General features: G+C 47.2%; 1 protein-coding gene and 1 pseudogene across 2 annotated transcripts in view; one reads left to right on the top strand and one right to left on the bottom strand.

Moving 5' to 3' along the window:
- LOC119390936 (ubiquitin conjugation factor E4 B) overlaps positions 1-26763 on the bottom strand; it is a 144331-nt gene that overhangs the window by 48489 nt on the left and 69079 nt on the right. For both annotated transcript variants that reach the window (XM_037658652.2, XM_037658653.2), the window contains 2 exons: positions 7144-7492; positions 2756-2851 (listed from right to left, as the gene is read on the bottom strand). In XM_037658652.2, the coding sequence (XP_037514580.1) occupies positions 2756-2851; positions 7144-7492 (445 nt within the window). The remainder of the gene's footprint in view (positions 1-2755; positions 2852-7143; positions 7493-26763) is intronic.
- LOC119390939 (uncharacterized) lies at positions 17081-17909 on the top strand (annotated as a pseudogene).

The raw sequence follows: 26763 nt of genomic DNA, 5'->3' as shown, positions 1-26763 counted from the left end.
TGTTTTACAGGCTTATATGCGCTAAGTAGAGTAAATATTAAAATGTAACATATTTTACAGGTTATCACTTGCATTCTACCGAAAGTCAAATCCTGCTACTATTCAAGGTTGCTTCCACTTCTTCCTTTGAACCAAAAAGAACGACATTTGCAAGTGCCTTGTTTCAATTAAAAAAAAAAACATTGTGCAGGTTAGTTGGGTCTGACAAACATGCTCATTTTTCTTTATAATATATGATATATGTACTCTTCGAATTCGCTTCGAAATTATTTGACCGAATCACTATTCGCTTCGAACCTAAAATTTACTATTCGCACAAGCCTAGACAAGACCATCCACTTCGTTGCCCAATAATTGCTGCAGCAACTGGCTTGGCGTTCTGCCACCGAGGTTGGCTTCATGGAGAAGCTGTCGTAGCCGTTGGCTTTCGGGGTGTGACCCTGCAAATGAGTGTTGCCTTCAACACCTCGTAAACGCTGTCCGCTAGTAGGAAAAGCAACAGGTCTCGAATTTCGCTAGCGGTCGATGGCGGCAGACTGCTCACCACATAATGGTATTTCCTGGAATCTGCTGTGATGCGCCGTGCAGCAAATTGTCATTCTACCTGAATGAACCACAATGCAGGATCCGCGGTTCAAAAGGGAGGCAGTTTCACGTCTACGCTAAAGAGTGTCGGAATGTCGGTGCCCTGAGGTGTGTCCATAGCACTTGCTGCTCGTACGGGTCACCAATGTTGTTCGGGATGCGAGTGCGGCTGGAAATCAGCAGACAGACGCGAGTAGCGCGTCCCTGAAGAACAAGCAACAACTGAACTTTATTTTCGTGATCATACAGCCTCTATGGCTCAGTTGCGTACCACTTCCCTTTCCTACCACAACATGATAAGATTTCACCGACAGTCAAACATGGGAAAGAGTGTCTGGCTGCTGCTGTGCCACCGTGAAGTCGCCACAATGTCATCCCAAGCACAAAAAAAGAGTCCCTGCATTTGCTACACGATGACCAAGCAGAATGTTTTCTGGACTTGTGAATTACAGAGCTGGTGTCTTTAATCACTGAAGCACGCGTGAAGCGTCTTGGTGATCGACACCTTGTGGCTGTCTCTGTGTTCACTGGGCAACACACATGCCGGCCACGCAAATATCCTCAAATGAAGTCAATTTCCGATTTTCCGGACACCCAATTTTTCAGACATGCTTGAATATTCAGACACTTTCGCAGCACCATCACAAGCCCCATGGATGTCAATTGTATGAGAATGTTTAAAATTTCAGACACTGAAACTTTCTGCCCACATTTCAGGTCCAAAACAGCATTAATTAAAGCCCCCATCTCTGCTGCGTTGATCACCTCATAGGCTTGAACCAGTGCTTTCAAGAGTCGATATGGTTGGCGCTGTAGCAATGTCCGAAAGTCAGCTTTGCCGCAATGCTTAAGTGCTATGCGGTCAAACAGACCGGATATTTGAAAGGGCTACTATCATTGCTATCAAGGCACTGTGTGGAGATGTTTTTAGGGATAATCTCTAGGAATGCACGGAGGTGTGATGGCGGCAGGTCGCAAACGTGCCGGTATGACTTAATCCCCGACAGCCCTTTACGATAAGTACCTTCAGCTAACTGCTCGGTAGCGCATGCGGCCTAGCACAGTTGTGTGTACTGCACATTTTTATAGGCAAAAACCCTAACGCGCCACGCCGCTATTCATGCTTCCTCTTTGTGCGAGACCGTTAAGTGTGCCGCACAGACGCGTTGTCTTCACAAACGAAAGCAGCTTGCCATTGCCGCACCCGTATGCGGTCAGGAATGGAATGGGCATAATGAACACTTTCACGGCAAATGCATGTGCCCCCTGTCAGTGATGGCGTCAGCTCAGTTGGCGACATGCTGCACACAACTAGGAATGATCAGCTTCATGCAGCAGCAAATGCGGCGTGTCGGCGGAGATTTTCGTACATGCATCAGGGAAAGCTGGACGAGTCATCTGCTCTGCCACCACAGCCTTTGTGTTCCGCTTCGTCGTTTCCAAACGCTCCACGCGAGACAGCCGTAATTTATTCTGCGCTTTGCTGGTATTGGCGGCGCTCATCACGAGACGCAAATTTTCGAATGGCGGTTGACATGTGGTTGCATGGGGTCCACGGCAGGTCCCAAATATATTCACGAGAGCCTGGGAGTGCACCAAAATGCCTGATACTGGGCAGCACTGAAGCTCTTTCGGACGTGGCTGTGGCGATTTGACTGCTTGAGTGGAATGAAAAAGCATGAATTCATTTTTTCGCACTGCCCAAATTTTCGGCCGATTTTGTGATCTCTAGGAAGTCCGAAAAATCGGGATTTTTCGGACTTCCTAGAGACCGCGAAATCGTCTGAAAAACCGGGCATTTACTATATCGAAACAACAACTATGGTCCAACTATGTGACGCCCAGTCTGGCTTGGCTTGGCTCGGATTGCGTCGTATGCAGGTGCACCACGATGTCGCTTTCAATGGGGAAACCTCAGGTAGTTAGTTTCGTTTCTGAAAGTTGAAGCACACCCTTGGGCGCAGACTCGCAGAGTTTGGAGGAAACGTAGCAGGATGTAGCAGCCAGGGCACTTGGGCGTAGTTTGGTAGCATTACGGTAGCATTACTGCATATTGTTTCAACAGCATGCTCCCAATTTGTCGGGGCCTCCGCTAATCCTGTGAAAACTCTAGAAACAATAAAATATCTAAAGTGAGCCTTTCATAATCGATGAGAGAACCAAGACCTACTGTATCACAAAGAGCAAGAAATCGGCGATGTCCTCGATGTACCACTCGGGGTAGGCAGCAAACAGCTTGGGCAATGAAGATGCATCTGCTGGAGCCCTGCATGAAACAGGCATACCACTATCATGCCTTTCCACAATCCAGTTTTTATCTCCTTAATTAAGCTTGGAGCCAACTTAAATTTTGCCAAATAAAACCCATTAAAAATGCTGAACTGCTTCACGAACAAGCAAGCAAAAACAAAAAGATAATCCGAACAGCTGACAACAGTGAACCAGTCACACTGCAGTCACCGAGTAAAAAAACTAGGTGTTATATATATTTTCAAGAGGAAGAAAAGAAAAAGTTAAGGCAGCTTTGCACTAGGGGTGCCAAGCCTGAAGGAAGTGCGGAGCTGGGCAGCCTCCTTTGTTTCTTTCTTTTTCTCTCATATTTCTGTTTCTTTTTGTCTCTGTTTATTTCTATTTCTTTCTTTCTCTTTCTCGTCCTTCTCTCTCTCCATTTCTTGCTTCCTCTTTCTTTCTATCTTTTTCTGTCTTGCTTCCCTTTCTTTTTCTCTGTTTTTCTCTTTCTTCCGATCGTATGCTTCTTCCTTTGATCCTTTCTCTTTCGGTCCTTCTTTCCTTCCTTGTTCTTTATTTCTCTCTTTCATTCTATGCTACGCTTTACTCTCTCCCCTCCTCCTCACTTCCCTTTCCAGCCACCTTGCTATACTATACTATACAAGGGTATGCTATGCTCTGCTAGCGTGCTTGGATAGCCGAGTGGTTAGGACGCTCGCCTTCGGATCGTAGGTACGCAGGCTCAAATCCCACCTCACCAAGAATTTCTCTCTTTCTCTCTCCCTCTGTTTCTTTCTCTCTCTCTCTCTCTCTACTCGTTCTCTCACCCATCAGAGTTATTCCATCCCACACCGGAGAAATTGGCGCACGTGTCTGCTGTGCACTGTGCATTTGTGCACTGCATGCGAGCATTCACCTGCCAGCGGCAGCAGTGGCGCATGAATTTGATGCGTTTTTCACAGAATGCCGCGCCTAGCATCCGTGCTGTGGTCTAAAAGAAGTGACATTGTCTTCGTCGGAAACCGGCCTGCCAGCCATGTTGCCGAAGCACGTCCAGCGCTTGCGCCATTATATAGCTACAACTAATGGCAGCATGGCAGACCTACGAAGGATTGTGCTCATCTTCCTACGAAGGACTGTGCTCATCTACCAAGCCATTGCAGGCAGTGTGGGTGCAATCCTGTGCTTGACAACCCTAGAATCCTAGGTCAGGGAAAGACAAAAGCCCAAAGGGAAATTTTGGAAGCCTTCTGCATTAAGAAAGGAGGAAACAATTGCGTCAGTGACACGTCAGCGCACCCGTCTGCTAAGGAGACAACTTTTCTAGACGCCGTGATAACTCGTTAAGACTAGGGATGGGCGAATATTCGGGCATTTCAAATATTTGAATGAATATTACAGTATTCAAATTCGCTTCGATACGAATTTAGATTATTCAAAATTTCGAAGTATTCGAAATGAACAAATATATGTATACATTTTACCGCACATAACCTCCTGTAAAGGTGGTTTCACTGCAGCATCTGGTTGCTGTGCCGTGAAACAACCCATCCAGGGGAAATCTGCACTGCCGCGAAGCCACACTTCAAGGTTAAATGTACATATTTTTTAAAGTTTAAAAGCGTGTTATATGGGCTTATATGCGCTAAGTATATTAATTTTTAAATTGTAACGTCCACTTATAACCCTACTGCTATTCAAATCTTGATACTATTCAAGGCTGCTTCATTTCAAACCAAAAAAGTGACATTCACTCATACCTAGTTCCAATCCTTAAAAAAAACATGGTTGATCCCTCCGTCATAGGAATCGGAATAACACGAAAGTAAAGCGTGCCCTTACAGAAGTACCTGAATGCTTACTGTACATTGATATAAGAGAGTTTGCACAATGTATATTGATGTCTGGCAGCTAATGGCACTGTTTAACGTGTATGTACATCTTCATCCCTACGACTAACGTCCATGTTAAATGATTAAACAAACCCTTGTGGTAGCTGTAGTAGTTAACAGTGAAAGCGTAATCAGAGAACGCGGTGTGATAGCCAGAAGAGCGTCGCATATTGGACGCAGAACTTGGTCGCAATCCCACGGCATGTTAAAATGTGATTGAACACCATGGCCAGACTAGAGGAAAACGCAAAGCACGTCGTGCCGCCTCGGTAGCCCGGCCGCGATTTTTCTCGGAGCGAGCGCGTGAGCGTGGAACGCGGTGTTACAGCCAGGTGAGGCAGGCGCACGTCGCAGAGCTAGTTTTGGTCTGTATTAGCGTGATGCTATGAGCGAGGCCGACACTTTTACTACGCTTGGGCAAAGATCGCCACCTCGTGGTGTGTTAAGGCATTGACAAAATTCAACTTCTATTGAAAACGCACCGAACGGGACGGACGCGTAATGTGTTGCAGGTGCTAGTCGCGGAGGCCGCAGCAATGACGAATTACTTTACCTTACCACTCCCAGAGGTCAACACCAACCCGCCGACCGGGAGAGTGGTAGATATAAAAGGCGCGTTTTAAAGCCTCCAGAGTCTGTGACCGTGGCGCAGTGGATAGCGTGCCCGGCATCTGTTGTTGCGGACCGAGCGGTCGTGGGTTCGATGCCCGTTGACGGTACCTTTCTTCGACGTCATTTCCGTGACGGAAATACGTCACTGAAGTCTTGGTGGACCCCGGCATAAAACACTTTCGTGTGAAAATATTGTGCAAGGGTCATGACAAAAATGCTCATTTTTCTTAATATTATGCGGTAAATACTATTCGAACTATTCGATTCGAAATTATTCCATCAAATCACTATTCGCTTCGAATTCGCTTCGAACCTCTATTTCACTATTCGCCCATCCCTAGTTAAGACTTTGTTTTGTATGACGCATGGCTGCTTCATGCATGTGCAAAGGCAGTTGCCGATGGGTATAAGGTTGCGTTTCAAGCATTCTTTGATCAGTTGTAAGTGCCAGCCTGTCCCGTCGCGTTCTTTCTCTGTGGTTCATGTTTCCCGCTGGTTTTTATCCAAGTCAACACGTACCAACTAGCCCAGTCCATCGCCTTGATACCAAGAAACTAGGCTTGTGCGAATAGCAAATTTTAGGTTCGAAGCGAATTCGAAGCGAATAGTGATTTTGGTCGAATAATTTCGAATCGAATTCGAATAGTATATGTCACATATTATAAAGAAAAATGACCATATTTGTCATGACCCAACCAACCGGCACAATGTTTTAAAATTGTAACAAGGCATGTGCAAATGTCATTCTTTTTGGTTCAAAGGAAGTGGAAGCAACCTTGAATAGTAGCAGGATTTGGCTTTCGGTAGAATGCAGGTGATAGCCTGTAAAATATGTGACGTTTTAAAATTTACTGTACTTGGAGCATATAAGCAGGTATAACAAGCTTTTAAACTTAAAAAATGACGAATCGATGTGAGGGTAATCTGTTCATTTAACCTTGAAAGGGGGCTTCGCGGCAGTGCAGATTCTTCCTGGAGAGGTGCATTCACGGCATAGCACTCCGCTACTGCAGTGAAACCACCTTTACAAGGGGGTTACATGCGGACTAATATACATCTATTCGTTCATTTCGAATACTTCGAAATTTCCAATAATTTAAATTCGAATCGAAGCGAATTCGAATACTGTAATATTCGTTCGAATATTCGAAGAACTCGAATATTCGCACAAGCCTACAAGAAACAAGTTGCTAAGATATCTTTGTTCAAGAGATATTGAACAAATACTTTATGAAAAAATGAGGGAAACATTGAGATTCAACTCGGCAGACGTGAATGTTTCGGTACAGTGCTTATTTCACATAATTTTAAACAGATGGGGATATTTTCGGAGGATTGCTAGCGAGTGGCAGCTGCATGCAAGCATTCCCCAGCCAGCGGCAGCAGTGGCGCATCGTCTCCGGTCTGCCATGCTGCCATTAGTTGTGGCTATATAATGGCACAAGCGCCGGACGTGCTTCGGCAGCATGGTTGGCAGGCTGGTTTCCGACGAAGACAATGTCACTTCTTTTTGACTACAGCACAGATGCTAGGCGCAGCATTTTGTGAAAAACGCATCAAATTCATTATTTATGCTAGTTTCTGCCTGAAAATAAGGTTGTGTCAATCAGTTTCAGTGCTCAAGCTTTCATTCGGGCTAAAAATGTGTGCAGTAAAAGTTTTGTTCAGTTTCCGTTTAAGGCTTCTTGATAGGCTCACTGTGGCCTAAACAAGCAATTTTTCCTGCCGAGTATTTTAAAAGCAACACCAGCCTGAAAGAGCATTGTGTCGTTGGGTATGTCGGTGCACTTTGAAAGCCAGAAAATAAAGCACACGTGTGACTCACGATTGGAGCACGGCCATGAACACGGCAGCAGCAAGGTTGTAGAGTCCAAAGCAGCGGCTCAGCAGCAGGGGGTCCAGAAGGCCAGCGTCCGCACACAGCTTGCTCTGGGCCACGCGCCGTGCCTGTGCACGCCACTTGGCTAGCAGACGGCGATTGTGGACGGCAGCAGGGCCGTCTTCCCACAGGGGCTGGCTGGCTGCCATCTCTTGAGCAAGCCGCTGCAGCTCCCGCAGCACACGCAGTCGGCGACCGTAGCGGGCCATCGCAGGCACTACGCCCAGGTGGGACGCTTGCATCGCCAGGAACAGGCATTCCGTCGAGAAATTGGCCTCTTTCTGGGGTTGTAACCCTGCACAAAGCCTCCCTCGTCATTTAGGCAAACTGCTGTCCAAGTCATCACAGCTATTTCAATGAAGCGCGACAGGGCTACCATTCACCTTTTTTCTTTATTAGTGGAAAGCACATCTCCAAAGGCATTCTAACCTTCCCAGTGCGAGTCGTGCACATGAGTCAATATTATGAGACAGCATTATGGTGGCCGCACACTCTATAGTCGTTTGTGGGATTGCATGCACATCCCAATCTCATGAGATGTCTATGCACACAGTGGCAAGAAGAGTTGCGCTGGAGAGGGCATGTTGCCACTCCCGCTGCCTTTTACACCATGCTGCGATGCTGTGAGTCGAAGCAGCTCGTTCCCTCCTTCCCCTTTTCTGGAGAGACTCCTCCTCTCAGCTCGTGCCACTTTCGCCATGCCTCTTTGTCTTGCCAAGTGGAGAGGTGAATGCACCTCCATCAGCCGCTACCCATCATCATCACCCTTGAAGCCCCCTGGCCTTCGAGCGTGACCTACCGCCACAGTGCTAAAACGCTAAGCCACGCGAGCCGAGCTGAACGTCTCTCGACAACTGCTTCCTATTTGTTTTTTCCTAGTCGTGCGGTATGCTCCACCACTGAGGTGTTTGTGTGTATATGCTGCTAATGGCAGAGGTGTTGTAACTGAGGTGAATACCGTATTTGCACAATTCTAGAGTGTTGCCTACTGTAACATGCAGGTAAGTTTAAAACAATTGAAAAAAAAAATTGATGTCAATTTTACCGCGTACAAGAAAATATAAATAAAACAGTGACAACACATACCTAACAAAAGACATTTCATTTTATGAAAGCAATTGTAGCACGATCACAACCCAAATGACCTGCTTTATGGGCCTGTGTCGGAGTCAGATTAATACCATAATTACTGTCATAAAAACCCACATTTTTTTCACAAAAGTTGACGCCAGTTTGCAGGGGGAGGGGGGGGAGGGTCATTACACGGGAGAAAAAAATTGCGGGTGTTACAAGAGCTGAAATTTCGCATGATGGTGTTGAGAAACTTGCTGTCCAACCACTGCTAGCCTTCAAGTCAGTGGCGGGAATGCCTTGATTTCTGACTGTGGCCCGCACATGGGTTTATATCATTTTGTAGGACACTGCACATCCCCCCTCACTACAAAGCCTCTTTACATCACTGAGAACTTCCACAAGAGCAAACGTTCCTTACTTTGGCCTGCAAAATGCACGACGATTCTTTATTGCAGCCCGAAGCTCTCGTTTTCTGCAGTAACGTACGTGCATCGGATCAATGCTGAAGTGTTGTCCAGCTGCACGGTTCTCATTCCCCAGCGCATGTTCGACCACCTTGAATTCAAAACCGGCTGTGTAACCAGTGTACCGGCCCATCGTACCCTATGCACCAGGTGTCCGAAGTTCACCACGAGAAACCCAACAACAAAGAAGCAGTGACGGATGGCGGTGCACACATGTTGCAGGTGCACGTTGTGCTTTGTTTTTTGCTTTCTTTGCATGCTGCTGTGTTTGCATGGCGCTATAGGGAACCAGCGCTGGAGTTTTCATGGTGCAGGGAGCGCTGCCCTGGCGGTCAAAGCACGCATATCTCAGCTGCTCCCGCTGACGAGAGTGGCGACTGGCAGAGGCGATGCAGGCACGAGTCGCCGAAACAAAACAAACGAAGGGTGGCGGTACTGTCGTGTATTCAAGTGCCACAATACGTAGGAATGAGGGAGGATGTATAATTCTGTGTTTTTTCTTCTAAAGCTTATGAATAAATACGGAGGAGGCGTTGCACCCAGGCAGTCAGGCGATCAGAGTATGTTCTGCTCTTGCTCTCCTGTTTAATGGCGTCGGGCTGGTTTCTCAAGCGAATTTGCATCTCTGTTAGATTTACTCAATAGGAAAGGTGGCCATCAGTGGAAACGAGAGCCAAACATCAGAATTTAACCAGTGTTTTTTCAGGAGCTAAACGAGCATATTGTGCAGCATACAGTTTATGTAAAAATTTTTTCATCTGACCCCCTCCACCAAGCCCCTTGTAATGCCATCGCGTGAAGTGAATGATACAATAGGCAAGTAATCTACATTATTTGCAAACAGCTACATAGAAGGAAAGCTGCCTTGTCTACGAGATGTGTGCAGGGGCACATTTGCCTAAGCCGCTGAACTGTTACAAAAAATACACACGCGATGGATACTCGATGCTGAGATGCCACCATTTAACTTAATTTGTGCTACAGACAGGGTTCTTGTTACAAATAAAGCAGCGGTGTACTCGGAGCCCAGCTTTCTGGAGTCATGCTGCCGATGCGGTGAAGCTTCCTTCTGGATATCGGCTGCCGTGGCGAAGTGACAACGGAATTTATGCCTCGCTATGGAAGTGCGAAATGTCTTGAATTTTTACTCATTGTTTAACTCGTTAACATACTGTTTTAGTGTCTTCACTTGCCTGTGTCTGCCTAGAATTAAAGTGTTCGGTCAACATCAATCACTTCTGGGGTTTCACGTGCCAAACAAGGTCTGATTATGAGGCACGCCGTGGTGCATGACTCCAGATTGATTCTGACCGCTTAGGGGTTCTTTAATGTGCACATCAATCTAAGTAGTACACGGGTGTTCTTTGTACTTTGCCCCCATCGAAATGTAACGGCCGTGGCCAGGAATCTATCCTGCTCCCTTGGGCATGGCAGAGCAACACCATGCATGCAATGCTGCAATGGCGGTTCGCTTGATCAACGTCCGCGTGTATACATACCGCCAGTGCCTCCTCTATAACTTTCAGTGCCTGGTGGATGGGGAGGAGAACAAAAGGCGCGACCGTCGGCGCGAGTACAACCGGTCACCGCCAGGCGCCGCCACCCAAACAGGGTTTCGCGGTCTTTCGCTCGCTGCCCGCGCATCACTTGCGCAGGTGCGGCTGCTAGTTTCGTTTCCCGATTTTCTCGACTTCAGGATATCTGAGATGCTGACAATGATCGGTAGAAGCAAGGCCTACTCGACCGCTAAGCTCTTGAGCTCTTGAGACCGATTGAGTTCGAAACAGCAACACCTCTCGGGTGACTGGAACGCACGCACACCGGTAGTCGCAGTGATCTCGTTAATGACGTCGATTTCTTTTTCAGGGGGCATAAGAATGTTATCGTTAAACTGTGCGTTCCGTGAAGATCTTTCATTGCAGTGGTAGCAAAAGCACGCGTAGCACAAGTAGTCCGTCTCACTGGCAGTCACTGACCTTTCGGGCGTTAAATGTTTCTTCAAAGCGTATATGCCTAGGTCGGTAACTCTACGAAATTTTGGCTTCTTTGCAATATAATTAAAGGAGTACTGACACGATTTTGAGACATCGAAAAAGGGACATTTTTTGTTTCGTTGGTTTGCAGTGTCAACGCTGTCCACACACTGGAGTCGGAGAACACGTATAAAATATTTTAATTTTACTTTGAAGTTTTCGTCGCTGAGCATCTGCAAGCCAGCTCCACTGCAAGGACATTATCCCGACGAGTCAAGACAGTTCCCCCGAGTATGCGAGTTCTGCGTCCTGCATGCAGCCTAAATCGCAGAAATCACTGCCAGGGTCACAGGACGACAATTCACTTATCGTTGTTTATGTGCACCACGAGCAGATGACGAATTTCGTGTCAGTACTCCTTTAAGCTTCTTGTGCTTCGAAAGGTAGTCTCCACAATACACTCATTCCGAGCTATACTTTCTCGCCATGAGACGCACAGGAGGAGTAGAGTAAGAGCAAAGCACAAGAACTATCCGCGCCGAATGAAGTGTGAACAGCGCTCTGAACGCGCGGCTAGTTCAGGCCGTCTGCTGCCGACATCTAAAATAGGCAAGCGCGTCCGGTTACCGATAGTTTTGCTTTTCTTTCCTTTGACATTCCATATTTTGCTTTGCCACTGGAGCGCCACGTTAATGCTTTCCACTGATCGCAACTGGGGCAGCGCAGTTTCTCTGGCAGCAGCGTGCGTGAAGCGAGCGCTCATAGCTCCCTTATTGAGTTCTCATCTTGCTTCCATCTCCGCCTTGTTATCAGCGCCCAGCTGCGATGCGAACAGAGGGCGGATAGAATAGCGAAGCTCCAGTGCACGTGCGTTCAAGTCACCGGGGAGGTGTTGCTGTTTCGAACTCAATCGGTCTGAGGAGGCGGAAACGAGCTCTCACTGCGCCGTCTCTTACAACGAGCATCTCGGGTGCGCGCGCGCCTGCTCGGTAGCCCCGCGCTCGTGGCTGCTGCAATGACCAAATAATTTCAAAATTAACGTCTTCAGTGCCGGCGACACCTTTTTCGGTACCTGCTGGCCTTTTAATAAAAAAGCAATTCAATCCTGCCTGCATTTTATACACTTGCTGGGCAAGAAGTCGGAATTGCCAATCCTTGCCCAAGGGTCTCATTGGAGGGGTCGTAACTATTAGTGCAACGACATTATGCTACATGTTTTCAATGATTATGAAAGCTGATGTGGAGGACAATAAGTGGACAAAGTTTAAGAAATATGAAAAATGTTTTTTTTTAATTGTCGTCAGAAGTTTTCATTGTCCGGTGTTTTCTTTCACTTAGCCCGATCATGTCTCTTTACTGAAAAGTTATATAAATATAAGATTCGGCAGTGTGGTAGATAAGGATGCGAAGAACGTAATGCGCAATTTTTGTCGCTCTGCTACAAGGATTTTTCGAGATAAAGACCTTCAAAGTAAAGAAAATAACGTCTCCTGGGACTATTTTGAGGTTTTTTTATAAAAAGATCTACACTACACATCAAAACTAAAAATACCTGAGCAGAAGCAAAAACATGCATATATTTAGTTAAAGAAATTTCAGCTACCTAACTTTAATATATTTAGTGCAATTCATAACGAAAGTTGGCCAAAACAGTAGGGCGGATGAGCGCTCTACTCCACCTCTTCGTCATTATTGATTTCCTGTGCTTCGAAAAAATTTTTGGCGGCAAAACAAATTGTGGATCTCTTTTTTCCACTCATCAGGCAATAATATATAAAATTTTGAAATAAATTTGAGGGGTCGACCAGCCATCGATTGTTCGATCTTACGTGGAAATCACCCTAATAAAACTTTGAACTCGATTTTCTCCTCTATTAATAAACCTATAGTGATGGCGAAGTTAACGACATTAGTTCTCGGAGCACAATTTATCGATCTAAACCGATTCATTGTTTCTCTTTAGTGTCCCTTTAAACGCATAGTTCGAGAGGAGTGGCCTGACGAAGTAAATAAGGTTCCCGTGTCGCACCCTGTGGTCATAGCTGCCATCACTCTGGCATTTAAGGAGCCTTGATGCACAGAGGGCTGGAACTGTGTACTTTGTCAAGGTACTGAGTGGCTTTGCCAATGTTGGGTTGCCTTTGAGAGCACCGTCTGCAAAAGCTCGCAAAGTATCAAGGACAAAAAGGAGCTGGTCAGATGGATACAGTCCAGGCACTCTCTTTTTTTCGTCCGACTTGCACAGCGGCACGCAGCAGTACGACATCGCAATTCATGCAAGCTACGTGGTCACGACAAAGGATCAAAAAATCTTCCATCGCATTCAACTCGCTAAACCCAACCGCACGTGTCAAGGCAGAGCAAAGCAAACAAGCGCTCTAGGCCGCGCCCGCACCAGCACTACCAGCTCAGCGCCCGACCCTGTTTGCACAGCGCCACCACGCAGTCGCGGCGAGCGGGGGAAACGCAAGCGCCGACGGCCGCGGGAGGGTGTTCTACCAGGCACTGAAAGTTATAGAGGAGGCACTGATACCGCGGACCACCAAAGCCTCAGAGACAAATTGATGCAGCTACTCCCTTGCCTCTCTCTTTTCTTTTTTTTTTCCCTGCAGAAGTTGACAGTGCAGCATCGTCGCAGCATGGACTTATCGATGGAGGCTTGTCAGCCTGCACTTGCTTGACACAAATCCCAGCACACAGTCAGAAAATGATTACGAGGGAGCCGCCACCACAACACAGTGCCTTCTCTTCGACGCCACCTCCATGCACAGACATACCGTAAAATCACGAGCAAGCGCCCCTACCCGAGCAAGTGCGCACCCTTCCCTTTTTTGGGAGATTTGAAGTACAGTCAAGCCTGGATATATCGAATCAGAAGGAGACCACAAGAGAGTTCTATATATATAGGCAATTCGATATACAAAATATTTTATGCGTCAAAAATATACCGGATAGCTAGGTGGGCTAGTTGCTATTGCATTATGATATAAAACTTTGAGCACAAATAAACGACGCAGGATGAACAAGAGAGCGCTTGTGGTGTGTGTTTCCCTTCTTCGTCCTGTGTTGTTTATTTGCACTCAAAGTTTCATATCATAATCGAAAATATATTCAAGGGGATTTCACAAATGTTCAATATGCACAATAATACGTTATATGTGGGTTCCATATACGCAGGTTCGACTATATGCACCAATGTCGGATCAAGCACCCCCTCCTCCCACCATTTTTTTTTTCAACCTGTTCTCCGCCACAGAATCCTGCAGCAGCGGTTCCTAGGAACCCAAGTTGCTGAGGGCCTTTAGATGTGTGCACGATTTGTTAGTACTTTTACAGTGGTGCCTCGGGGTTGCATTCTGAGTTGTCACAAAATATCGATGTAAAGACCGTCTTTCTTCCCACGGGGATTCCCTCCTGTTCAGTAAAAATAGTAAAAACGCATGTGTATTCAATAAAGCATTTCATTACAAGCGCACGTGAGCATTCCTCTTAGAGGCTCTTCTGTCGCCATCTTGAATTGTGGTCCGCGACTGAGCATATAATGGCATGATTAAACATTGTTTCGATCGTCAACGGCACTGGCAATCACACTGAAATAAAATGAACAAATACATACATTAAATTTTTTTTTTTTCGAGGACCAATGCGTTCATTACCGGAGTACATACGGTACTCCTTGTGGCTGACCACAGGCCATCAGTCATGTTGCTGTACTTCTTGAAGGAATGCACCACCATCACCCACAGGAATGCCTTCTGTGCGTCATGAACCCACTTCACAAGGTCTGCCAGCGTTGGCCTTTTCATCCCTGCCAGCACCACAGCATGATCATTCCCAAGCAGCCAGTCACTTTGGTACGCAGCTTTATTAAGTCAAATGTCTAGCAGTAGCAGTTGCAATGTCATGTTATTGGGGTGACCACAAGGTCAGTGTGGCAGGTCACGAACATCTCTTCAATGTGGTCATTGACCTTAACAAGTCAAGGACAAGCATGGCGCGCACACCTGGGTCTGCTCCAGGCCTCTTCTTTCATATGGTCCAGTCAATCCATCCACCCTATTGTGTACGCTACAACCTCTTTAGGAAACACGAGGCCCACTGGCAGTGTTTTCCTTTTTAAGATCAAATACAGCTTCAGCTTGCACCTATCAACCAAGCAGCAAAGCACTGGTGTCATCCGCATCTTCTCGTTCCCAGAAGAAAGTACGCACACCTGCTTCGTTTCTCACACCTCATCCATGCAGTTCACTAGCATGTCAAAGAAATAAAACGCCGTCTGGTCCACCTTTCCGATCATGCCAGTCAGGCAGCCATGCAAATAACGGAGTTCAATTACAAATCTCTGGAAGGCTTCTTTCCATACACTTCCAGCAGCATTTGACAAATCCTTTACGTTTTATGAATTTGTTAATCCAGCATCTATTGGTCTTAAACTGAGAGTGGGAAATGCTGAAGTGCCTTGACCTTCATAATTTCTGAGGTGACGGGCTAGCCGCTGCTCACTTATAAATACCATCCGGCCATCTCCAACTGCCAGGGAATTTTCCTGCTTGGCGCCAGTAAATCCTTTCCCTGATGGCATGCACGAAAATACGGCAGTCCTTCGTTTCTGCCAATGTCGCATGCACATAACTGGGACACCTAATGCGCGTGATGCCACGCAGTTCCCCTTGCTCTCAGCAAGCAAAATAACTTTTCTTTTTAATGACGCTGTTGAGCTTAACGTTGCTTCTAGGTGGCGCCACAAGTTATGTGCTCACCTGATGGCACCACAAGTAATCTTATCATCTGTATATATACTTCAGTGCTATGAAACCAAGGGATCAAATTTTGTGCTCTTCGATCAGAGCAGGTCCTTCGACTCGTGTGCATACGTAGGAGCATGCACAATTACAAGAGACGGCGACGAGGATAACAAAGCAGCCGGCTACGCATTTCTAAGATGAGCCTGCTGCAGCCACCAGAATTCCTGTCAGCACCAGAAAAACCCGTCGTCCCTTGGAGCCAATGACGTCGGATGTTCCCGAATTATCTTGTAGCATCGGGCAGCGAGACCCACTCGAATGCCCGCCGCAAGGCTCTCCTTCTACATTGTCTTGGGGCAGAAGGTCAGTGGATTTTTTTATGCATTGCCGGCGAAGCAGAGCCCACATGCGTCGGATAAACCGGAGGTGTCAACTGCGGGGAAGGACAGCACGATGGAGATTGACGAATATGCGATTGCGCTCGCGACGCTCAACGCTTACTTCTCCACCGTCGCCAACGTTGTAGCGGAGAGCCACCGCTTTGGATTGCGTGCCCAGTAGCCAGGTGAGTCGGTGGATGCTTTCGTTACGGCTTTATGTGAGCTAGCAAGTTCATGCGACTTTGGGTTTCTGGCAGACGATTTCATCCGAGACCGATTGGTGGCAAAAGCAACCCAGTGTTCACTACAAGAACGATTGTTACTGAAGAGTTCCACATTGACCTTGGACCGCGCCATAACCATCGGCAGAAGCTTTGACACAACGGCGCAACACTGCAGCGAACGATCGTCACCAGCCGACATCTGCAGCGTGAACAGAACTCATATGCAAGCCACGGGGGCCATTCAGCCACCACTTGCACCCTGGTTGTGCTCCACTGTGGTTCCCATTGTCACATTCCACGTTCCGCTGCCTGCACGGCAAGAAATAAGACGTGCAGAAAGTGTGGAAAGTTGGGCCACTTTGCATGAATGTGCCGCTGTGAGCAAGCAAACAGAACCCTTGCTATCCAAGAACTTGCATCCGCAGATGCACTGGAGGCCCTGATTGTACTGCACTTGGGCTACAAGAGCGGAAGAGGCTTGCACATTGATGTACAGGTACATGGCATTACAATATCCAGGTTAGTGAACACCGGCTCTGCATGTCGATACTGTCTTCTGCCAGCTACAAGAAGCTCCAGTCTTCCGTTCCTCTGCAATCGTCGACCACAACGCTGTTCGACTTCTCGCGCCGCCACATTCCTGTCCAGGGTTGCTTCCGTGCTTCAGTCGCATTCAAGAGCCGCCAGGCGATAGTACTGTTCTACGTAGTTCCAGAGGGGACCAACATCCTGGGCCTAGACACCATGGTGGCTCTACAACTGCAAACTGATGGTGGATGTCTACGATGCCTTCACACTGGTTAAGAGCCTGATGGACTCCCGGCTAATGTAGCCGCCAAGTTTTCACACTTATTTGATGGCAAGCTTGGGTGCACTAAAGACTTCATGCATAAAGCAAGAATTTGTGAGGATGCCAGCCCTGTCATTGCTAAGCTGCGTCGGATACCCTTCTCGGTGAGGGACAAGGTCTCTGAAGAATTGACCGTAAAATTTGGAGCAAGCGCCCCCACCCGTCAGCTATGCCTATGCAGTCCTACACAGTGGCGAAGAAAATCGAGGTTATTCGATGGCATCGAGAAAACGGAAAGAACATGCACCAGACGTCTCGACATTTCAAGCTCGACCGGAAGCGGATACGGGAATAGGACAAGAATTTCGATAATTTGCTGCAGCTAAACAACGGGAAGGCAAAACTTCGACGGAAGCTCAGTAACGGCGCACCAGTGTTCAGCGAACACGTGGACAATGCGCTCTTCGAGTACCTTGAGCGCGAAAGAAGTGCAGGACGTGCCGTCAGCAACCGGATTCTTTCCGAAGAGGCCGTCAAAATTGCCAACAGCATGCAGTTGGGAAACTTCGTAGCCTCCAGCCATTACATAAATCGCTGGAAACAGCGGTTCGCATTGCAATGCGCCGCGCTACGAACGAGAGCCAGAAGACGCCCGAGGAACTTTCGGAGGCAGCAAGTGCCTTTCGGTCTTCCGCGAACTCGCTGCGACGGCGCAACGGCTACACCATATATAACATGGCCAACATGGATCAGACGATGGTGCGAATAGACAACCCCGCCAACAGGACGAACAACGTGGTCGGCGAAAGCACCATAGGGATTGCGAACACTGGATGTGCCCGGCGAGGCTTCATGGTTTGCCTAGCTGCTTGCGCCACCGGCCACAAGCTCCCGGCCTTCATTATCTTCAAGGAGCAAAGCGGAAAAATTCCAGCCAGGGCCTTTGCGAGCCTTCACATACCAGGTGAGAATAATATTATTTTTTTGATGGGGGCGAGGGGTCACATTGTCGCCTAGTTCGTTTTATCACAACGCTGACTTTTTTTCCCATTCGTAGCAAATGTTCGTCACATCGCCACGAAAAACGGCTGGATGACATCGGAGAAAATGCAAGAATGGCTGTTGAGAGTCTGGGGCCCAAACGTCGACAACGTGCGACGCTTACTAGTGTTGGACCAGGCGCCCATCCATAAGACACAAGCCGCCACAAATGCCTTCAAGGAGTACGACACCCGACGTGCTTTATGTGCCTGCGGGGTGCATGAGCACCCTGCAGCCCGCTGATGTGTATTGGAATAAGCCATTCCAGTCCACCTTGCGGCGTTTGTGGGAGCAGTATATGCGTGAGGAAGTGCGAACACCGAAAGGAAACTTGAAGAAGCCGTCGCGGCAACATGTGCTCGATTTTGTTGCCGAGGCGTGGGCCGCTGTGCCTGAGGAGACAGTGGCACGGTCCTTCAAGGGATGTGGTATTAGTAACGCGCTCGATGGCTCGGAGGACGGCGACCTGCACAGAGGACTGGCCGATGTTGGAGCTGTGGTGCCAGAAGACCGCGGCGGACTTCAAGCGGAATGCTGCGACCTGTTTTCTGCAATTGACTCAGAGGAGTCCTTCGATGGTTACACGGAAAGACGCCGAGCCGTCAAGAGCGTGCCTTTGATACTGGGGCAACATGCACGTGTTAAACTGCTAGGCCATGTACCTAAGGGCACCTGCAGCTCTTCGTGCCCATTCGCCATCGTCAAGTGCAGGCATCGACACATGAACTGGACGATGGCCACACCTGTAACTGTGAGCGTTTGGTGTCTTACACCGCAATGCCAGAGTTGGCTTCCCATTTTAACGACGTAGCAACATGCCCTGACTTAGCAGTGTCCGCCTCTTCTGATCCGCAGCAGAGAATTACTGGTGTGCAGGAAGCCTTGGCAGAAGTTCCAGGTGATACAGATGTCCAGCCAGAGCAATGCCAGGTCGAAGATCCTGGCCCATGCGGAAGTCTGCTTGAGGTGCAAGCAGCTCCTGGCCAGCGCGACCTAATTTACTTGATCAGAGTTCAACTTGGACTGTGAGGCACTCGTGCAGGCAGAGAAGAGGACCAGCATGATTATCAGTTTATAAGAGACGATAAGCTTAGCGATTGGTTTTGTGTAGGCTTGTGCGAATAGCAAATTTTAGGTTCGAAGCGAATTTGAAGCGAATAGTGATATTGGTCGAATAATTTAGAATCGAATTCGAATAGCGTATATCACACATTATAAAGAAAAACGAGCATATTTGTCATGACCCAACCAACCTGCACAACGTTTTTTTTAATTGTAGCAAGGCATGCGCAAATGTCATTCTTTTTGGTTCAAAGGAAGTGGAATCAACTTTGAATAGTAGCAGGATTTGGCTTTCGGTAGAATGCAAGTGATAACCTGTAAAATATGTTACGTTTTAAAATTTACTACACTTGGAGCATATAAGCTGGTACAACAAGTTTTCAAACTTAAAAAATGATGAATCGATGTGAGGGTAATATGTTCATTTAACCTTGAAGTGGGGCTTCGCGGCAGTGCGTATTTTCCCTGGAAAGGCGTATTCACAGTACAGCACCGCTCCACTGCAGTGAAACCACCTTTACAGAAGATTACAAACGGACAGTGAGGATTTTTTTTTGAAAGGTGTATTCACGGTATAGCACCCCTGCACTGCAGTGAAACCACCTTTACAGGGGGGTTACAAGCGGATTAATACACACCTATTCGTTCCTTTCGAATACTTCGAAATTTTCAATAATTCAAATTCGAATCGAAACGATTTCGAATACTGTATTATTCGTTCGAATATTCAAAGTGCTCGAATATTCGCACAAGCCTAGTTTTGTGAGAAGGGAGGATGTTGAGTAACGTTTCTTCTAGGCGCCACAAGTAATCTTATCATCTGTATATACTTCAGTGCTATGAAATTAAAGGATGGTTTTTTGTGGCCTTCGATTGGAGCAGGTCCTTCGGCTCGTGCACATAGGTGGGAGCATGTACGATTACAACAGATGCCTCGCAGTGCAGTCTCCTTGAAGCCATTACAACTGAATCCTTGTGGCAATAGTAGGAGCAACAGCACATGCATGCCAACATTTGTCCACGTGATGTTGATGTTGATTTGGCTGTTCCTTTGGGATGTTCGGAAAAAGTTTATGTGCATGGCAGCGATGCTACTAGCTATTTTGCAGCCAATCTTGCTTTTGAGCCCGATTCTACCACGCACACAAATTTGAGGGGTACATTTAGCAAAATAAGTGCACGTTAGAATTGTGCAAATACGGTAAACACAGTCACTTAAAAAACTCGTCTCTGTCTCCACTGGCCTGAAATCCTCCACGGTCACAACTTAACACAAACCGCAGGAATGGGGGGGGTCACAGTTCTAACTGTTAGCGCTGCTGCGCAAGTGCAAATGAGCGGTGGCCGTTCCACTAGTGTAGTGCGACTAGGACGAAGTGAGGTCCACACACAAGGGTCAGTGACTTGTAATACAGTAAAAGCTCGTTAATTTGGATTTCACAGGAGTGGAAAAAATGTGCGAATTAACCGAAGGCCTAATTATCGAGAGTGTCAACAAAACAATAACAAGTAGTGATTACATCAATGCATTTTTATTTTCTTGGTGACTATGTAAATCAAGTACTTAATTGCATTAGAGCAGTGTAAAAGCTGTAATTTTCGTCATTTGTGATTTCATTCACAATGACACTGCGGCTCAAGACCCCAATGTTTCAAGCCGAAACGTGCTCTGAAACCATCCGTTATTACGTACCACCATCATGAGCACGTGACAATTTTTTTGCCGGAAAAATGGCCGGCAACTGATTGTTTGCCTGACAAAATGTAGCAAACGAGTTTTCTGCCAGCGTGTGGATCGCGTCTGAAGCTCTTCATATTCAACAGCTTCTACAATGTTTGAGTTTTGCGCCACACTGCTCGAATGAAAATGAATTCACTGAGTGCTACATCTGCGGGGGACGAAACCTCGGTCTCTGAAGACACAATCATAGCGTTCACACAGTTCTGAATGCACGTGCGTGGCCTACGCCCAGCATTGAGACGAAACTGCTGAGCACAGCATCTACTGCTCAATAGGGTTGGCTTGCTAATACACAATAAGTGATGGCAACTACGCCTTTCTGAGGGCCTGCAGCCATTTCGCTTGTTCGCGAACTCCGTTTTCACTCCTTTGCATCACACATTTGCATTGCTTCGTGCTTGGCGTGCTCTGAGGATCATCCGAATTAATCGGGTTGCGGTCAAACATGACCATAGGTCGACAAACTCACTCACTGAATCTGAGTGGGTGAGTCGACTCACTCAGATACCGATCGGGCCGTGAGCCTGGGTGAGTCCGGTTGAGTAACATTTTGGTGAGTTTCAGTCCGAGTGCACCCACATAAGCCAAATTTTAGTGAGTTTGAGTTGGAGTAGGTCAGGTTGAGGAAAATATTGGAGAGTCTGAGTCCGAGTGAGCCCTAAGCGCAAAATAGAGTGAGTCTGAGTGAGCTCCACCTTTTATTGCCGACCTATGGTGCTATCTACTAATCTACAGCATTACTATCAGCCTTATATCGGCTTACGTTTATACTCAAGTCTATTCTCACATACCTCAACGCACTAGCGTTTATGCGCCACCTCAATATTTATTGATCAGAGGCGTGAGCTTGAGGGGGAGGGGAGGAGGAAGGGGTGCCATGACTTCCACCCACAAACTCTTTCAAGCGAAGTTCTTGACAAAGATATCTTGTTTGAGTCGCGTATTTCATAAAAATGTCCTTACTGGAATGAAACTACTGATAACTCATATTTGAAGGTGCAAAATCAAAAGACGCATCGTAGAGCACTGAATGTGTGAGATACTGGCGTTAAAGAGAATTGACACTAAGATCGCAAAACCTGATTTTACGCTAACAGACTCATGAGTCGACTCAGTCAGGCTCACTCAGACTCGGGTGAAGCCTTGGGTCTGAGTCTGAGGAAGTCCGGCTGAGTAATATGTTGGCGAGTCTGAGTTCGAGTGAGTCTGGTTGAGAAAAAGATTAGTGAGTCGAGTCCGTCTGAGTCCTGTTGAGGAAAGTTTTCGTGAGTCTGAGTCCGAGAGCAAAGTACATTTCTTGAGTGAGTCTGAGTGAGCCTCAGTTCTTTTGCCAACCTATGAACATGTTTAAAATGTACTTGTGGGCTAGTTGGTTGGTCATATTTACGAGTATAAGGAAAAAGGCAAAATAGCACGTGAAATTTTAGAAGCGGCAGAAATTTTCGAAAGGAGGGAAGACTGCATTAGCTGCCCTTCGGTCGCTCTATCTTCAAAAGAGAGGAAGTTTTTAGGTACAGTAGAACCTCGTTGATACGTACCCGCTTAGTACAATTTCCCGGCTCCTACGCTCGAAATCGCGCAAATTAAAAATAACCCAATACTGCTGTGTGTAATACATTCCGGTTAATACGTTCCCGGAAAATACGATTATTCAGCAGCAACGTTCAGCACCGCGGAAAACTGTGGTCGTATGATACGTTTTGGAGTCAGAAACTCTCATTCAGGTGTGCAAAAAGCGCCCTCTTGTGTACTTGTGAAGTGGCAGACAGCCGCCACGCGGCGACGGCGGCTTCACCGCAGTGCCTTTCCCCCCTCCGCGCTTTTTCTGCTTTGTTCAGTTGTCCCCTCCGCACTTTCTCTGCTTTGCAGGGCATTATCTTTTAAAGCCCGTTCTGCCGTGCGAGATGGTGCGATTACAAGTGGCGGCGAACATACCAGCGCATGTCTCAAGTTAAGACAATGCGAACTGATCAGCATGAGTGTGCGACGTAGTATGCGATAGCCGCGAACAGCTGTCGCTTTCGGGGACACTTATCACTTTCGCGAGATTTCACATATCGCGTTGTACCGCGATTGTTACGTGCACTGTGAAGAGTTGAGCTTGTTAAGCCTTCAGCGGGGCGACAGTTTTCTTCACGGACGGAGCGAGTCGCACGTGATCTTGCGAGCGTACGTGATCGTATCCCAAGTGCGTATGCTCGAGAATGTCACTTCTGCTCTTCGGGAAACCTAGCCCCACATTTCCAAGCGGCAATGCAGAAAGAACCGACGCTCATGCGGCGCAAGGTTTTGTCTGTTGATAAGGCGATAGCGTTTCTTTATGTTTACGCTGGCTGTCCCAGAGTTCGATTTTGCAATTTTCGAGTTGTCTCCGGATTTCAACACAGGTGACCACAATGTTATTTTCGGTCAGGACCGGAACTAGCTGGCTGACCTCTGGCTGCCAGCAAGATGCAGGAGTTTGAAAATCGAAGAGTCCCTCCATGTTTTTTGAGAAATAAATGTTTTTTGCCTTTGCACCTCAATAAGGGCTTGTCAGCCTCAATTTTTACTCGATTCGGATTGTACGTTTTCCCGGATCGTACGTTTATTTTCCGCGTTTTTTTCGGAAACGTATCAACGAGGTTCTACTGTATTAACACGTGATGTGGTTTGGTTTCTTGGTGTTGGTTTTTTGGTTTTTCTTATCCTGAATCCTTTTGCTCTTGCTTTATGATTTGATTGTGGCTTCTGGGTTTTGTTGCTCTTGAGATTGTCTTTGGAATTTGCTCTAGCCATATGCTATATGCATGCACAAAAAGATGCTATTTAAGCAAATGCGGTCGTCAATAAAGATGAATTGAAGTTCAGCGCTAGTGTCGTCCTTCTTTCGTGTTTCGTGTATGTGTCTTAACCTGATGTGTGCTGCCGTTTATCGTAACTATGAACATGACTGAATTAAGGAGAGTTTGATGTCATTAAAAAATACGTATGCTTGCCAGGACCAGATAACACACTTCAATTATCCGACTTTCCGAATTAACGAGCTTTTACTGCAATATATAAGTTTGATACATAACGTATATGCTTGCCAGGACCAGAGAACAAGCCCAAGACGTCTCATTTCCAAATTAACGAGGGTTGGAATGATGAGCTTTTACATTACTTCTAATTTTTTCTGCCCCCAACAAGCCGTCTAAGCTGTGTCTTCAAATTCGCTGTCAAAGAAGATGAGGCTGCCGCACTAGGCATAAGAAAGAAGTGCTCGAGAGGATGATTCGTGGCTCTATGGGCGTTCCGACCACAGAGTACTGTTCATGTATATCGCCGAGACAGGCCTCCATATGTATATTTAATAGTGTATGCCGTTGGGCAAACTTTCGAAATTAAAAAAAAAGAAAGAAAACCCAGAAAAACGGTCCTCTTGTCTTGTGAACATTTATGTTGTCCAAACCGCACGTAGCATGAACGGCTGCTTAAAGGGGTCATGAAGCACCCCTTGGGCTGATTGAAAAAACACATCCTGCGGAAAGCCGACACGGCTATGAACTGCTCTGCCAAATATTACAGTCGTGCGCGCCGCGTAATGGCCACAAGCGGAGCGCGAAGTTGCCGTTTCCTCAGGCACCCTCTTTTCAAACAGAGGCCGGTTCTCACTCTCGTCGGTGGGCGGGGCGTCTGTCTGCTGTACGTCGCAAGAGACATAGCATGCTTATTGGCCGATAGCCGACGTAAATCGAGAGCGGCGTTTGGATCAGATGCGCTTCTTGCCGCGGGGTGCCGCCACTTGCCGGCGCCGCACTCCTCAGTACACGGTAGCCGCACTCGCGCAAGCGAATCACAGCGGGAGAGCGATCGCGTTTCATGACGCGCGCTGGCGTAACTTCTTTCCCCCATGCCATCCCTCCCTGTCTAGCTTCCAGTGCGCTCGCCGGCACGAGAAAAGAGAGAAAGCGCTGGGAGCGTGCGCCAAACCCCCGTAACTCCGCTGATTCTTGACGGATTCGAGAAATTTTTGCGGCAATCGATTCGGGAGGCAGTACACTCCGATACTGAGGCCATTAGATCATTACATGGAAAAGTGGTTCATGACCCCTTTAAGGGAACGTGCGCTCAATAGAGCATAGGCCAGTTATAACGCAAGCCGCCAGAGTCGCAAATATCTGCACTGTAACGAAAACAACATTTCTGAGATGCTGCACGTGTGCAAAGCATGACCAACAGGCAGCCACGCTATTCTGACAATTGAGGCTTGCAACTGGTGTGTAAGTTTGCATCCACTGAAATTGGTAAATGTTTAACGGTTAACGTCCGCAGACCTGCAGTGCTGACATAACCAATGCGGGAAAAACGGTAACAAAAAGAAAAGAGCCATAGTGGAAAATCGCTGACTAACTTTTGGGACCTCCTCATTTATGCGGACTTCGTTGCAGTACCACAATGCACAGAAACTATACGCCGAACGGCAATTAAAATTCCACACGCTTTCAATTTTCTGGGCACGTGCCAAAAACAGTGGCGACCACGAACCCCCCCCCCCACTGTAGGGTTGCACATGCCCGCCCTCGTTTTTGTTCAAGATTTAAGTCACCCCTCCTAAATGCAACAACTGCAAAACATTTTGTTGACTCAGCATCAACCCGCAACACTGTTTATCTGCGGCCACTACTGACGAGGCAGCTAGCGCTCGTTAGGCCTAACGTGCGGGCTGCAACTTGGCATGCCATCGCAGGAAGCTTGTCCAGGACAACACGCAGATCGGGCATAGAGGAGATCACACTCCCGAGCTAAACAGCGGGCAGCACGTGGGAAACAAAATCTCAGTTTGCAGTCGCGAGAACAGCCGCGGCAACTAATCTGTAAAAAGTCTCCCAAGCTTGATCGCATCTTAAAGCATTGAACGAAAGAAAGGGTATTTTAACGGCTTGTTTTCTTTGATAAACACAACATTAATGGGAATAATAATAATATCTGGGGTTTAACGTCCCAAAACTACGATATGATTATGAGAGACGCCGTAGTGGAGGGCTCCGGAAGTTTCGACCACCTGGGGTTCTTTAACGTGCACCTAAATCTAAGTACACGGGTCTCAAACATTTTCGCCTCCATCGAAAATGCAGCCGAACATTAATGGGAACTAACAGACAATTAAGCCAAGGAAAGTATAGGGGATGTTATTTGTGGTAATTGTGATATAAATGTGAAGAATTAAAGTGGACGACAAGATAACTTGCGACTGACAGGGGCCGAACCTGCAAACTTTGAATAACGCATCCGATGCTCTACCAATTGAGCTATGGTGGCGGTCATGCTCCCGTGCACTTTATTGGGTATATCTGTGCATTTAAACCTGGGAGTGTTAGTCAGCGCTGCTCATAGCCATGACAGCAAGTGTGGAAAACTCACTTTTCTGTTCGCTGGTGTCACGTGCTACGTGACGTCAGCAGGCAGAAAGAATTGCTTCACGTTTACATCACGATTACTACAATAACATCCCCTATACTTTCCTTGGCTTGATTGTCTGTTAGTTCTCATTAATGTGTCTTAAAGCATTGCACTTGTGGGGAAATCGAGGTCACACGCGATATCTACGTGTTAAGACAACGCAACTATTTTCCCAACAGAAAACCAAACCACGAAGGAGCAGTAACGCACACTCAATGCGGACGTGAGCACCCATTCGGAGTGGAGCGTGCGCATCACAAGCAGCTGGAGCAAAGGGGGCAAAGGCTTCTCCTCCATCGCCTAGGCAACTGCTCCGCCTCCTCACAACGTGCACCCGTGTCGCACTGCTATCCCCCAATCTTTTTCTTTCTTTTTTTTCTTTCTCGCTCCTCCTTCATAACGCTGTCGTTGCCCTTGCCCCGGCTGGTGCGCCTCCCCTGAGAAGTGCGCTCACTCCCCCCCCCCCCCTCACTTCTTTGAAAATTTTCCGGCAGCCGCATTAGTATAACCGATCTTTCATCTCGGGGGACTGCACAATAAGCGGTATGCGCATGCATGGAGTTCTATGGGAGGGTAAACGGCAGTCAGACTGTAAGCTGTTAAATTACAAATGGTCTGAGCTGTATAAACGAGAACAAAGATCACACA

This window comes from Rhipicephalus sanguineus, chromosome 4 (assembly GCF_013339695.2).
Source record: "Rhipicephalus sanguineus isolate Rsan-2018 chromosome 4, BIME_Rsan_1.4, whole genome shotgun sequence".
NCBI lineage: Eukaryota > Metazoa > Arthropoda > Arachnida > Ixodida > Ixodidae > Rhipicephalus > Rhipicephalus sanguineus.
Note: the sequence above shows the minus strand (reverse complement) of the source record. Positions and strands in the feature narration are given on the sequence as shown.